Source organism: Mandrillus leucophaeus, unplaced genomic scaffold (genome assembly GCF_000951045.1).
Source record: "Mandrillus leucophaeus isolate KB7577 unplaced genomic scaffold, Mleu.le_1.0 Scaffold392, whole genome shotgun sequence".
Taxonomy (NCBI): Eukaryota; Metazoa; Chordata; class Mammalia; order Primates; family Cercopithecidae; genus Mandrillus; species Mandrillus leucophaeus.
In genome coordinates, this window is record NW_012104165.1 from 411,764 (window position 1) to 426,208 (window position 14,445).

At 42.7% G+C, this 14,445-nt stretch overlaps 2 protein-coding genes across 3 annotated transcripts in view; both read left to right on the forward strand.

Moving 5' to 3' along the window:
• The window catches only part of ZNF391 (zinc finger protein 391), a 13,928-nt gene extending 431 nt beyond the window's left edge, over positions 1–13,497 (forward strand). Inside the window, exons 1-3 of one of the 2 annotated variants that reach the window (XM_011991215.1) lie at positions 992–1,348; positions 11,352–11,456; positions 12,193–13,456. In XM_011991215.1, coding sequence (XP_011846605.1) covers positions 12,271–13,347 — 1,077 coding nt within the window. In that variant the 5' untranslated portion in view covers positions 992–1,348; positions 11,352–11,456; positions 12,193–12,270 and the 3' untranslated portion in view covers positions 13,348–13,456. Of the gene's footprint in view, positions 1–991; positions 1,349–11,351; positions 11,457–12,192 lie in introns of those variants that run through there. The other variant, XM_011991216.1, reaches the window with a different exon arrangement.
• On the forward strand, positions 694–2,035 carry LOC105547565. The gene has a single exon (XM_011991217.1). The coding sequence runs from the start codon at positions 1,017–1,019 to the stop codon at positions 1,524–1,526; it is 510 nt and encodes a 169-aa protein (XP_011846607.1). The 5' UTR covers positions 694–1,016; the 3' UTR covers positions 1,527–2,035.
• Positions 13,498–14,445: the final 948 nt, after the last annotated feature.

Genomic DNA, 14,445 nt, shown 5'->3' on the forward strand with positions numbered 1-14,445 from the left:
GGTTACCAGGGACTGTGGGGAGCAGGGAATAGAGAATGCTCAATGGGCATCTTTAGGGATGATGAAAATATTCTAGAATTAGATAGTGATGGTGCTGTTGTGAATACACTAAAAACTTTATTGTATGACTTTAAAATGGTAACTTTAATGTTATGCGTAGTTTACCACAGTTTGAAAGTATTTTTAATTTTTAAAAATAGAAAATGATAAAATTAGATTTTATCTAATTCTTTCCAGCTTTATAATTTGGATCTTGCTCCTTTGTACGTCAAGGCTCATGCTTTATACTTACTTGATGTTTCTATGGTACTTGTGCACAGCGGTCATATATCAGATCTGCAGTTTTGCACATGCGTTCCACTCTTCTAGTTCCTCAACTATTTGTAAGGTTGCCCTCCTCTATGTTTTCCGTTAAATCTTCCATTAGTTAAACCACTCCAATGTCCCTCGTTCCATAAGTTTCCCCTACTCTGAACTCCCAGGGCACATTGTGCAACTTCATTACCTTATATTAAAATGATCTGGAATTTAAAAAAATCTACTAGATTATGGTAGTGTCCTGATTTTATTTATCTTTTTCTTTTGGTGAAATTTGAGACGTGTCTTGCATTTAACCGTATTTAAGCATCTAGATTGTGCAACGGAGCCAGTTTGGAGAGACCACCTGCATCAAAATTATCTGGGATGCCCGTTGAAAATGCAATGTTCCAGGCCAATGAGTCAATCTCGGAGTGTAAATCTTGTGAAGCTGTATTTTAACAAGCTCGCTTGGTGATTTATTTATGTACGCTATTTAAAACTCTATGAACCACCGGTGTAGGCTATACTTTCTAGTGTATTAAGGTGGTCTTCGGTACCTCTCGCAGACCCCCTTCCTCTTGCCTCTAGCACCAACCTCTCAGCCTCTCACATACCAGGGGAGGGGCTTTGCAAAAACTTTCAGGAAAGTGAATCCCAGCACAGCCCTGCTCTCGCTGGCTCTCGGGCGCAGGCGCAGAGCTGCGACCGCCGCTGATATGTTGCCCACTCTCTGTGTGGTCTCTGTTTTGCAACTGGTTGTCGGCGTCAGGAGACTTAGGTCCAAGCGACTGCTCAGACAATGCCTGGCCCCGCATACCGAGCAGAGCATGATCAGCAGCAGCCTAAGTGGAAGAGTGCCTGTGATCCTAAGAAACCTGATGGGCGCTGGAGCAGCGATTCGACGCGTGGGTGTCTCTTTAATCCTTCCGACTTCCCTAAGCCCCGCGCACTCAGGTTCCGCTCTAAGTGCGGGACCCGGCCGGGGTGTGTCGGGGGTACTCGGCCGGAGGCGGCCGGTGAGTGGGGCTTACAGGGCCCCGGGACCAAGGTGGGTGTTCTTGGAGGTTCTGGAAAGTGGAAACACGGTTTCTTCGAAGGAAACGGGCGAAAGGGTCGCGGGTGGTTTGGCTGCAGGTCGGGTCAGGAGGTACCTCCACGGTTGGGAAGCTGAGTGGCGAGGGGTCGAGAGGGCCCCCAGCACTCGTCTCACGGGCGGGCCAGCCTAGTTCCTCTGCGGCAGTGACAGCCAGTGGTTTTCCCCGGGTGTATCCCTGGGAGATGAGAAAGAGCAGGGTTGCACCCTGCTTCCCCTCTAGCTGGGCGAGGGAGGGCTTCGGTACTGGGGTGTTTCCCTGGTGCTTACTGAGTGCAGGCACTGCTCCAAGAGTTTTTACCTGCATTAATTCATTTAATCCTCGCATCAACCCTATGAAATAGTGTACTATTATTATCCCCATGTTACAGATAAGGAAATTGAGGCACACAGAGATGAAGTATTTGCTCGGCCGGGGTCAGTGGCTCACGCCTGTAATCCCAGCACTTTGGGAGGCCAAGGCGGGCGAATTATCTGAGGTCAGCAGTTCGAGACCAGCCTGGGCAATATGGTGAAACCCCTTCTACTAAAATACAAAAATTGGGTGGGAGTGGTGGTGGTGCGCGCCTATAATCCCTGCTACTCGGGAGGCCGAGGCAGGGGAATCACTTGTACCCAGGAGGCGGAAGTTGGAGTGAGCCGAGACCACGCCATTGCACTCCAGCCTGGGCAACAAGAGTGAAACTCCATTCCCCTGCACCAAAAAAAAAAAAAGAATTACTTGCTTAAGTTGTAGAGGCTAGTGAGTGCCAGTCCTTAGGTTTTGGTTCTGGTGATGAAGGTTGATACTTGAATAAAGTAGTAGTTAAGTATTTGTTGTAGGTGTATTGACAGTTACTGTGGATCTTTGTGTGTGAGTTTGTGCTTTATGTGTGAGTTTGTGCTTTGAGCCAATTTCTGTGAACATTGTTACCTGAAGATCACCTTTGGTAGGACAAGATTTTCTCTATTCTGTGGTTAAACTGAGGCTGCCTAGGCACTTCTGCTGATTGCTTTGTGGATTGGCAAAGACTCCAGGAAGCAATCAACCTAGTGCCACAAAACAAAGCACCCGGAGAAGCCCTATTCCAGACTCTTCAAAACCTTCTTCCTTCTGAAGGGGGTGGAAAATAAAGGAGAATTATCCCTGGATCAAGAATTGATTATAGGAGAGACTGGCAATGTCAAAAGAATTTTAGATAATTAGGGTAACAGTGGTGGCCAGCGCTGTTAGTGCTAGAAAGTTAGTCATATAAAGGAATGGCAAACCGCCAGGTTGGCTAGGGCAGCAGCATGTTGTGACCACTTAAGAGAATAATGATTTTGTGGGAATACAGTATCCACAGAGCAGTAAGGTGACTCAAATAATGAAAGGATGAGGAAGAAAGGATAAAAGGAGCGGCAACTTTCCACATCAAGATGGAGGAATCCCTTGGATGGACTCTGGAAAAAGGTATGGGCCTAACATTGTGGAGACAGGCCTTAACCTCCTGGCCTCTCTGAAATATGGTTGGGGGCTATCCCTGAAACTTTTGTCACATCCGCTAGTCTTCCCTTTCCCATCTTATATACATCCTCCAAAGCCGGGAAAAAGAATGCATCTCTCCATGCTCTAGAGCAGCAGCTGCTGAAGGAAGCCTCATAAATCCTCTGACAGCATCTTTCCTTAAACATATACCATCACAGTTTTCAAATTCATTGATGTGAGATGAGCACAGCAATAGCATCATCTCCCTTATACTATATATCATTCTTTATTGTAAATGTTTTGCCATAGTTTAACTTGCAGTATTCACGAAAGCTTTGTGAGAAAAGACAAGCCCATGCTAGTAATGGTGTTTTATAATGTGGGACAAGATTTTTCAGAAAGGTGACTTGACCAAGGAAGCACAGCTGTAAGCAGTGTCATCTGTATTCTATTTTGACCCTCAGGAAGAAGTAAGGGGACTAGTGCCATAGTGTCTTTGAACTCATACACCATATGAAGAGAGTGTCAAAGAGGTTGGATCACTTAAAGAATTTAGAGAAAGTTTGGATTTGGCTCAGATCTGTCTTTTATCATAAAAGATGAACTTGAAACCCAGACATAAGTGTCCATTGTCATTTTCTTTATATCTGAGAGGAGATGGGATTACTTTGGGCATTCATTTTACTTTTTTTTTTTTTTTGAGACAGAGTTTCGCTCTTGTGGCTTAGGCTGGAGTGCCACGGTACTATCTCGGCTCACTGCAACCTCCACCTCCTGGGTTCAAGCGATTTTCCTGCCTCAGCCTCCCAAAGTAGCTGTGATTACAGGGCCCGCCACCATGCCCAGCTAGTTTTTTTGTATTTTTAGTTAAGATGGGGTTTCACCATATTGGCCAGGCTGGTCTTGAACTCCTGACCTCAGGTGATCACCCGCCTCGGCCTCCCAATCATTTTACTTCTTAATCCTTAGGGTTGCATTCAACAGGGCTGGATGTGGACATTACTAGACAGAGGTTCTGGATGCCTTAGACTATGACCTTTGCCCATTTCTGCCTTTCATTAAAAATAAAACCAAGTGGAGGCAGATGATGGAAAGGCAACTGTCTACCTCTCCATAAGATCCATATTCCACATGAATTAAGTATTCTTCTCTCTTTTCTGAAAGTGTGTTCCATCTTGGCAAGCAGAGACACATTTGTCCCTTCTTGGATGAGTCTGCCAAATTTTGCCAAGGGGACTATTCTTTATTTGGCTGTTGACTGTTCTTAATATCTTCAACACTCCCTCACTCTAATTTATCATTAGATTAATTAATGAACAGGCTTTTTTTGGCCTATTTCTTGAATGGTTTTATCTGAAACATGGACCTTGAGATCTTACATGTCTCTGAGGATTTGAAAAAGAGTAGATTCATTGTAGTTCTCTCCCCTTAGTCTAGGCAGATGGCTATGTGCCTCAAAATTTGGGATCTAAAGTTAAACTACTGGGTATCAGATAGCTTTGGACAAATCAAGTCCAGCATCTTCATTTTTCAGGTGAGGAGACACAAAACCAGATTGTTTATTTTTCCCTGATTTCTATATAGCTACCAATGGAGCTATAACCAAAATCCAGCTTACCTAGTCAGTGCCTATAGCTCTGGGCCTCTATCTGATGTTTCCCTGAATTGTGCTGAGGATGCCACTTTGCACTTCAGTGGAGGCCAGAGACTTTTTTTTTTTTTTTTTTTTTTTTTTTTTTTTAGATGATGGAGTCTTACTCTGTCGACCAGGCTGGAGTGCAGTGGTACAGTCTTGGCTCACTGCAGCCTCTACCTCCCGGGTTCAAGTGATTCTCCTGCCTCAGCCTCCGGAATAGCTGGCACTACAGGTGCGTGCCACCATGACTGGCTAATTTTTATATTTGTAATAGAGACTGGGTTTCACCATGTTGGGCTGGTCTCAAACTCCTGACCTCAGGTGATCTGCCCACCACGGCCTCCCAAAATGCTGGGATTACAGGCATGAGCCACCATGCCCGGCCAAGGCCAGAGACTTTACTCCATAGGTTACACAGATAGGGCTGTTAGTGTGGCTGAGATTTACTGCAGCGTTTCAGGGACTGGCTCTGGGAGGTCATCACTCTCTACACCGCTACGCCACTCTGAAGTCAAGGTCATGCTGATATCCTTCTGACATCAGTGGAGTTTAGTTTCTTGGCCATTTACAGGCCCCTAAACAGAAAGTGTGACTCAGGCATTCTTTCCCTGTCTGTTGAGAAGCAACACATACTGTATGGTATAATGAGTTTGAATCTAGGATTTATTACTTGGCCTTGTGCCAAATTACTTAACTTCTCTGTACTTACACTATTTATTTGTATTGCGGGAATAATAATAATTCCCCTCTCACAGAGTTAAAATGAGTCAATATTCATGAAATTCTTAGAATAGACAGGCCCAAAGAAAGGCCATTTCTGGAGACTACTTCCAAGTTAGATTCCTTTCACAAGTTCTTTTTTTATTTTTTCTAGGTAGAAAGTTTCTCTAGTGGAGTTTGTATCTATCTATCATATGTGTCACATACACTAACACATCTAATGCATAATACAGTTGTATATATAATGAGCTTATTTGAAATGAAAAAAATAACTACACTTTGAGACGCTTGCACTGTACAGTATGATATGGCTTGGATACGTGTCTCCACCAAATCTCAAGTTGAATTGTAATCCCAAATGTTGGAGATGGGACTTCACAGGAGGTGATTGGATCTTACAGGTCGATACCTCAGGGCTTCGTGCTGTCCTTGCGATAATGCATAAGTTCTCATGAGATCTGGTTGTGTAAAAGTGTGTGGTACCTCTCCACCTCTCTTTTCTCCGGCTTTTGCCGTGTGATGTGCCTGATGCCCCTTTGCCTTCCACCATGAGTAAAAGCTCCCTGAGGTCTCCCCAGAAGCTGAGCAGATGCCAGCACCATGGTTGTACAGCCTGAAGAACTGTGAGCCAATTAAACCTATTTTCTTTATAAATTACCCAGCCTCAAGTATTTCTTTATAGCAATGCAAGAATGGCCTAATACAGCAAATTGGTACTGAGGAGCATGCTTGGCTATAAAGTTACTTAAAAATGTGAAAGGAACTTTGGAAGTGGGTAACAGGCAGAGGATGGAAGAGTTTGGAGGGCTCAGAAGATGGGAAGATGAGGGGAAGTTTGGAATTTCTTAGAGACTGGTTAAATGTTTGTGACAAAAATGCTGATAGTGATAGGGACAGTGAAGTCCAGGCTGACAAGGTCTCAGATGGCAATGAGGAACTTATTGGGAACTAAAGCAAAGGTCATATGGTTATGCCTTAGGAACATGTAGCCTGGCTCTTTCTAACAGTCTGTCTGTCCTCAGATGTAGGAGGAAAGAAGTGACTTAAAGTTTGAAGTTATATTTAAAGGGAAAGCAGAGCATAAAAGTTTGGAAAATTTGCAGAGAAAAAAGAAAAAAAAAAAAGCTTTTTCAGGAGAGAAATTCAAGCAGGCCATGGAGCAACCACTTACTAGAGAGATTTGCAAACTAAAAAGGAGCCAAGTGCTAATAGTCAAGAAAACAGGAAAAAGGCCTGAAAGGCATTTCAGAGATCTAAGAGGTGATGCCTCCCTTCACAGGCTCAGAGACCCAGGAGGACTTAAGGATTTCAGGGCCAGATCCTGGGTCCCACTGCCCTGCACCACTCCAGGAGGCTGCTCCTAAATCCTGGTTGCTTGGGCTCCAGCCATGGTTCCAATGGGCCCAGGTACAGCTCAGGCTGCTGCTCTGGAGGGTAGAAACTGTAAGCCTTGGTGGCTTCCATGTGGTGTTAAGCCTGTGGATATGCACAGTGCAAGAGTAAAGGAGGCTTGGCAACCTCTGCCTAGATTTAAGTGGATGTATGAAAAGGCCTGGGTGTCCAGGCAGAAGCCTGCTGTAAGGGGCAGAGCCCCTTTAGAGAACCTCTACTAGGGCAGTCCAGAGGGGAAATGTGAGGTTGGAGGCCCCACACAGGGTCCCCACTGCACTGCCTAGTAGAGCTGTGGGAAGGGAGCCACCATCCAGACCCCAGAATGGTAGATCCTGTGCTTAGACCCTGTGCTTGGAAAAGCCACAGGCACTCAACAACCTGGGAGAGCAATGTGGGGCTGAATTCTGCAAAACCACAGAAGTGGAACTGTCCAAGACCTTGGGAACCCACCCCTTGCACCATTGTGCCCTACATGTGGGACATATAGGAGATTATTTTGGAGCTTTAAGATTTAATGACTGCCTTGCTGCATTTCGAGCTTGAATGGAGCTTGTAGCCCTTTCTTTTGGCTGATTTCTCCCTTTTACAATGGGAGTGTTTACCCAGTGCCTGCACCTCCATTGTATCTTGGAAGTAAATAAATTGTAATGTACAGGTTCATAGGTGGGAGAAATTCATCTCCAGATGAAACTTTGGACTTGGACTTGGGACTTTTGAGTTAATGCCAGAGTGACTTAAGACTTTAGGGTACTGTTGAGCAGTCCCCTAAAAATACTGATTATATTTTGCAATGTGAGGACATGAGACTTGGGGGCCAAAAGCTGAATGATATGGTTTGAATATATGTCCCCATCAAATCTCATGTTGAATTGTAATCCCCAGTGTTGGAGGTGAAGCCTTATGGGAGGTGATTGGATCGTGGAGGTAGATCCCTCATGGCTTGGTGCTGTCCTTGCAATAATGAGTGAGTTCTCGTGAGATCTGGTGTGTAAAAGTCTGTGGCCCCTCCCTCCTGCCTTGCTCCTGCTTTCACCATGTGATATACCTGCTCCCCTTTCACCTTCTGTCATGAGTAAAAGCTCCCTGAAGGCTCACCAGAAGCTGAGAAGATGCCAACACCATGCTTTTACAGCCTGCAGAACCATGAGCCAATTAAACCTCTTTCCTTTATAAATTACCCAGCCTCAGGTATTTCTTTACAGCAATGCAAGAACAGCCTAATACGTAGTATATACACATTAGTTGATTATAGATAGTCTCATATCAAATTGGCACAGTTTGACAGTAATTAAAATATTAATAAGCATGAGAGTGAACTTCAACTTGGCCATATCCAAGAACTCTGTCATAGTTCTTTCTCTTGTCAGGATATTCGGCCTACTTTTAGATATCCTATATTTCAGGGTTCTTCTAGTGAGACAGTTTGCAAAAATCTTCAAATTTTGGATCTCCCTGCTTTCATATTGCCTCCAAAAACTAAATATTTCCTAACAATCTCTCTTCTCCAGAATGGGATATGATATTTAATAATGCAGTAATATTCCACTAAGTACAACATTCCCATTAGTTCTCACATTACCTTATGGCAGTATGGGTGTTCTCAAATCTTCAGAGACTTCTGTTGGGGACAAGAACTTTTGCTTTAGTAGCTTTAGAGGCTTTGTAATTTACCTACTGGGAGATGCAGTATTCATCTATCATGTAATTGTCAATATTTTAGTTCCATTGCACTAGAGAATTATTTCTCTACCCTTCAGATCTACCATTCCCTTTACTATTCTGAAATAAAATTCATAGATTATACTACCTACCTATGAAATAATTTCAAAAGTATCAATATGTTACCTTAACTATAATATGAAGGAGAAGGAAAAGGAAAATTATTTATAATCAAATAATATGCATTTCAGCAGGTAAATGACTGGATGAAATAGATGCTTACACCTATTAGAACCACTGTGAATTCAACTACAAATGCAGCCTGATTTATGAATTATATTTGTTAATCTAATACTATAAGTGGCTTTACTTCCCTGAAATGGTGAAAAATTCCTAATAACATTGAAACTAAAAATGTATATTTTGGCTGGACTCGGTGGCTCATGCCTGTAATCCCAGTATTTTGGGAGGCTGAGGTGGACAGATCACTTGAGCCCAGGAGTTTGATGCCAGCCTGGGCAACATGGTGAAACCCCATCTCTACAAAATAAAATAAAAATTCGCCATACATGGTGGTGTGTGCCTGTAGTCTCGCTACGTAGGAGGCTGAAGTCAGAGGATCACCTGAACCTGGGGAGGTCAAGGCTGCAGTGAATTGTAATTGTACCACGGCACTCCAACCTGGGTGATAGAGTGAGACCCTGTCTCAAAAAAAGAAAGAAAAAAAATGTATATTTCCTTGATTTTCCAATACATATTAAAGCTATGCAAAATAGTGTATGTATGCATAAAGCGTTATTAGGTTTTAGTTTCAGGTAACTATTAACAACTTTTTTGAAAGTCAGGTAGGATAAATGACAGTTCTTTGTTCTGCAGGAATGTCTATCATCCCTGGCCCCCATTAAATTCTAATAGTACTATCCAATCGTGACAACCCAAAACACCCTCACAGATTCCCCCAAAGTCTCCCTAGGATGCCATCTTGAGGATCACTATAACAAAAGAGAAAGGTAGTAGTGAACTGACAATAAAATAATGTGTTAGGCCATTCTTGCATTGCTATGGAAATGAAATACCTGAGGTTGGGTAATTTATACAGAAAAGAGATTTAATTGGCTCACAGTTCTGCAGGCTGTGCAAGCATTGCTCCAGCATCTGCTTCTGGAGAGGGCCTCAGGAAGTTTCCAATTATGGTGAAAGGTAAAAGAGGAGCAAGCATGTCACATGGTAAGAGCAGGGGCAAGAGACTGCAAGGGAGGGGAGGTCCCAAACTTTTAAGCAACTAAATCTCACATGAACTAACTGAGCAAGAACTCGCTTATCACCAAGGGGATGCTGCTAAACCAGTCAGGAGGAATCTGCCTCCATGATCCCATCATCTCCCACCAGGCCCCACTTCCAACATTGGGAATCACATTTTTTTCTTTTTTTCAGGGGAAGGTGGGGAGGAATCACATTTCAGCATGAGATTTGGAGGGAACAAACATCTAAACCATATCAGATAACAATGGAGGAGCTTGAGGATCTGAGCTGCAAGAATGGAAGTTAGCCAAGGTAGCAGTAAGGCAAATTCCTATTTAGGAATGTTGGCAATCATAAAGTATGCAATTGGATCTTTTTTGTGTGTGTGTGAGACAGAGTCTCACTCTGTCACCCAGGCTGGAGTGCAGTGCTGCGATCTCAGCTCACTGCAACCTCTGCCTCCCAGGTTCAAGCAATTCTCCAGCCTCAGCCTCCCGAGTAGCTGGGATTACAGGCATGCACCACCATACCCAACTAATTTTTGTAGAGACGGGGTTTCATCATGTTGGCTAGGCTGGTCTCGAACTCCTGACCTCGAGTGATCTGTCCGCCTCGGCCTCCCAGAGAGTTGAGATTACAGGCATGAGCCACTGCGCCCCACAGCAATTGGATCTTAATGTAAGATTCTACAATAAGAAATTCTGACTTCTGCATCAACCCAGTAGTAGTGCTTTTTATCTTCCCTGTTTTCAGTTGAAAGGCATGTTCTTGGCAAAGCTGAACACAGACGGCATCATCATGTTACTTGAGGTTCTCCATGCATGGCTTCTTGGCACATATCCTCCAAGGCTAACCTCCACATCTGAGAGGTCCCAGTCTATGAGAAAGGAAAGATTTTTATGAAGCCAGATTAACTCCCTAATCTCATGGATCTCAAATTATACTGTGAGCAGAAATATTTGGGGGAACTGTTATACAGTTCATTGCCTCCTTTAATACACAAGGGCTCCAAGTTAATTAAGAGGAGGGGTTAAACAAGCTTTAATGAGGAAATTTAGAGTCCAGGGATGGGCAAGAAGAAAAAGCACAGGTTCCCAGATCTTCTTATTTTCCTGACAAAGGCTACTGGAGCCAGGATATTCTGCGGGACACTCTGATAGGTTGGTGTTCCAGGAGAGGTCCTTGCTGCCCTGTTGCTCTCACTTCTTATAATACAAGTGGAAAACAACATTGTCAGTGTTCAGATGAACATACTACTTGGTGCCAGGCAATATGAATGTGAGGTGTTTGCTTTTTAAACAAGAGTTATCTGGGAAAGCTAACTGTCTAGTACCTGGGAAACTTGAGATCTTTGGGAAGTTTCAACCCCTTTGTAGAGAGAAGGGGCCTCCTGTCCTATGGGAAGCTGAGTTTCTGTTTTATACCCGCCTGCTGTGAGAAGAATGTTAGGGGGCAGAAGATAGTCCAAGTTAGCACGTTGTTCAAGCAACCTAGACTGTATTTCTAAGGTTTTCTGGACATTCAACTTGTCAAGTCACGTGAACTTATTAAAATACAAATGCCTGGGTCCCATCAGACTTGCTAGATCCAAAGCAAGGTTCAGATATCTGGAGTAACAAGTGTCATAAGTAATTCTGATGTGTATGTGTTTGTGTATGTAACCCGTGTGTGTGTATGTAACCCGTCTTTTGGCATCTAATTTTAGTCCCTTTCAGAGACTCATTTTCTCCAGCCCCTCCTGCCATAGACCCTGTGAAAGCTCACTCTACCTTTTCTATAGATAAAAACACTGAGATTGAGCTCTGGATAGCTCTGTGTCTTCAGCACCAGCAGCCTTGTGTTAAATCATTTCTAATCTGCAGGAACCCCAGCATGTGAATTGGACTTTATCACCCAGTTGGAGGAAGAATAACAGTAGATGTTGGATCTTCAGGAAAGCTGAAGAGGGCAGTGCCTCTACTGTCTAGGTAAGTAGTGTCATAAGAAGACCACCAATTTGATGTTGAGAAGATGAGTTCTAGTCCAAGCCCTTGCAATTTGTTGGGTCATGTAGGCAAATGACTCAATCTGTTTTCTATCTGTCAGATGAGTGGGTTGGCCTAGATGATGTCTAAGTTCTGCTAAATCTCTGATAGTCTAGGACTGTAGACTTCTTTAGAAGAATACCTGAAGTATAATAATTGGAAGAAGGGTTGAGAGGCAAATGGGAAGAGCAGTGTGGTAGTTATTATTTCTGAAATTTTTATTCTCTTTCAATCCCAGGAAAATGATTGCATTCAGGCTTGATCAAGTCATCTTTCTTTTTTCCATTTCTTTTTTCTACGCTTGAGAGTCTCAATTCTTCTCATCCTTCTCCTTGCTCTCATTTTCCATGACTAATCAGCTACCATAAAAGCTACCTTTTAATCCCCAACTGTCTGTCATCAGCTGGTACACCTGCTCATTTCCATTTGTTTGGGTTAGCATATTACCCAATAACTCTTTCGATATTTCTTGATGTCTCTGTGTTCACCATGCCCACTGCAAAAATTCTGCCTCTTATCTCTTCTGGCTTTGTTCTCCTCCACTACCCTTTTTTGTTTTCTCCTCACATAAAGTTGCTAGTATGCATGAATTCAAATTAGTTGTCTTTTCTCTGCTGGTTTATTTTCTTTGCTCTCCACAGTAGACACAGGTGACATTTACACTTTAAATGTCTTTCAGATAGAGGGATTTGAACTGAACCAAAGCATCAACACCAATCAGACTTTTTCCAAAAAACTAGAGTTTTCAGGGTCAGCAATGGAAAGCCTCAGAGGGAATACTGCTCAGGGTCCTACAAATGAAGAAGCCTCTAAAAATGAAGGCCAATTATCAAGGCAGACAAAATGTCCCGCACAGAAGAAATCCTCTTTTGAGAACACAGTGGTCAGAAAAGTGTCAGTGACACTTGAAGAAATTTTCATGGGGGAGGGAGGCCCTGAATCCAGTGAATTTAGTCTAAGCCCAAACCTTGACACACAACAGAAAATTCCAAAGGGAGATGGATCCCCAATATCTAGGAAAAACTCCAAAGATAATTCAGATTTAATTAAACACCAAAGACTTTTCTCACAAAGAAAACCTTGTAAATGCAATAAATGTGAAAAAGCCTTTAGTTATCAATCAGACCTTCTTGTACACAGTAGAATTCATAGTGGAGAAAAGCCTTTTGAATGCAACAAATGTGGGAAATCTTTCAGCCGAAGTACACATCTTACTGAGCATCAAAGAACTCACACTGGAGAGAAACCTTATGAATGCAATGAATGTGGAAAAGCTTTTAGCCGGAGCACACATCTTAGTCTACATCAGAGAATCCATACTGGAGAAAAACCATATGAATGTAGTGAATGTGGAAAAGCATTTAGCCGAAGCACTAACCTTAGTCAACATCAGCGAACTCATACTCAAGAAAGGCCTTACAAATGTAATGAATGTGGGAAAGCCTTCGGTGACCGTTCAACCATAATTCAGCATCAACGAATACACACTGGAGAGAATCCCTATGAATGCAGTAAATGTGGAAAAGCTTTCAGTTGGATCTCATCGCTTATTGAACATCAGAGAACACACACTGGGGAGAACCCCTATGAGTGCGGTGACTGTGGGAAAGTGTTCAGTCGAAGCTCATCTCTTACAGAACATCAGAGAATCCACACTGGAGAAAAGCCCCACGAGTGTAGGGTGTGTGGAAAGGGCTTCAGTCGAAGCTCATCCCTTATTATTCATCAGAGAATTCATACCGGGGAGAAGCCGTACAAATGTAATGACTGTGGAAAAGCCTTCAGTCAGAGTTCAACTCTCATCAGACATCAGCACCTTCATACTAAAGAGTAATATCTGAGCTTTTATTAATGTTAGCACAAGAACATATATACCTAACCTCCCACCACTGAAATATATATATTTCAAGTATATATATACTTGTTCTGATTTATTAGATACCTATACCCGTTTTAAGCTTTCATTCATTCTTTTCATCCATCTCAAATAAGTTTGCAATAAAACAAAAGGATGACTCAAAACACCTAACATATGCAATCTAATATTCTGAAGGGCTCCAACTTTAGAATATAAAGCTACCTGACACCTTGTAGTTTCTCTGCTAATCTAGTCCATCAAGCGTGGGTCCCTGAACCACCAGGTAATCCTCTGTTTTCTAACCACATCAGCCCCTTCACATGAAGAGAAAATCCTGTGTGTGTGTCTTCATACTTGCTGGCTCTAGTACCGGAAGAGAGGGATCTGGCTTCAGAGCAGGACCAAAAACTTCTTACCATCTGGGGATAATAGTGTTGAGGCAAATTCATTCTCTTGACTTGCAAAGACAGATTTTTCTCATCTTCCTCCTTCTCTTACCTTTTTTGTAGTAGCATTTTTCCTCAAAGTATAACTCATTTTTTTACTAGTGCCTAACTAATCCTAGTGTTATTTTATCACATTTTTACCAAGAATGTTCTAAAAATCTTGGAGACGTTCCTCCATGATCTCGGGAAAAAAAAGTTGCCAAATGCTGTGCTGTTTTTTGTTTTGTTTTTTAAATTTTCTTTCATTTACAGACTTCATGAAACTTATATTCTGTGGCTTTGACCCTCACCAATCTTGGAAGATTGATCTCTCAAGGACAAACCCAGTGCCTATTTCTCAGTCCTTTTTCTACTTGACATTTGCAGAACTGGCACTTTTGGCCACTGTTATACCTTAAAGCTTGAGCTTCTTTCAGGATCTATGATTCTGTGCTGATCTACCCTTTTCCTACCTCCCAGCATTTCTTTGATTGTCAATGATCAGCTCTGTGATTTAGGACCAGGGTTAGGCCAGAATAATCTCATTTCATCAAGTTATAAAACTTGAGGTAGTGCAACTAGATTATACACTTCTTGAAGACAGAAATCTTGATTTGTTTGTTGTTTTATTTTTGAGAGAAGGTCTTAC

What these genes read in the sequence shown, in the direction of transcription:
- LOC105547565 (XM_011991217.1), top strand. Translation starts at nt 1,017, where the DNA reads ATGTTGCCCACTCTCTGTGTGGTCTCTGTTTTGCAACTGGTTGTCGGC.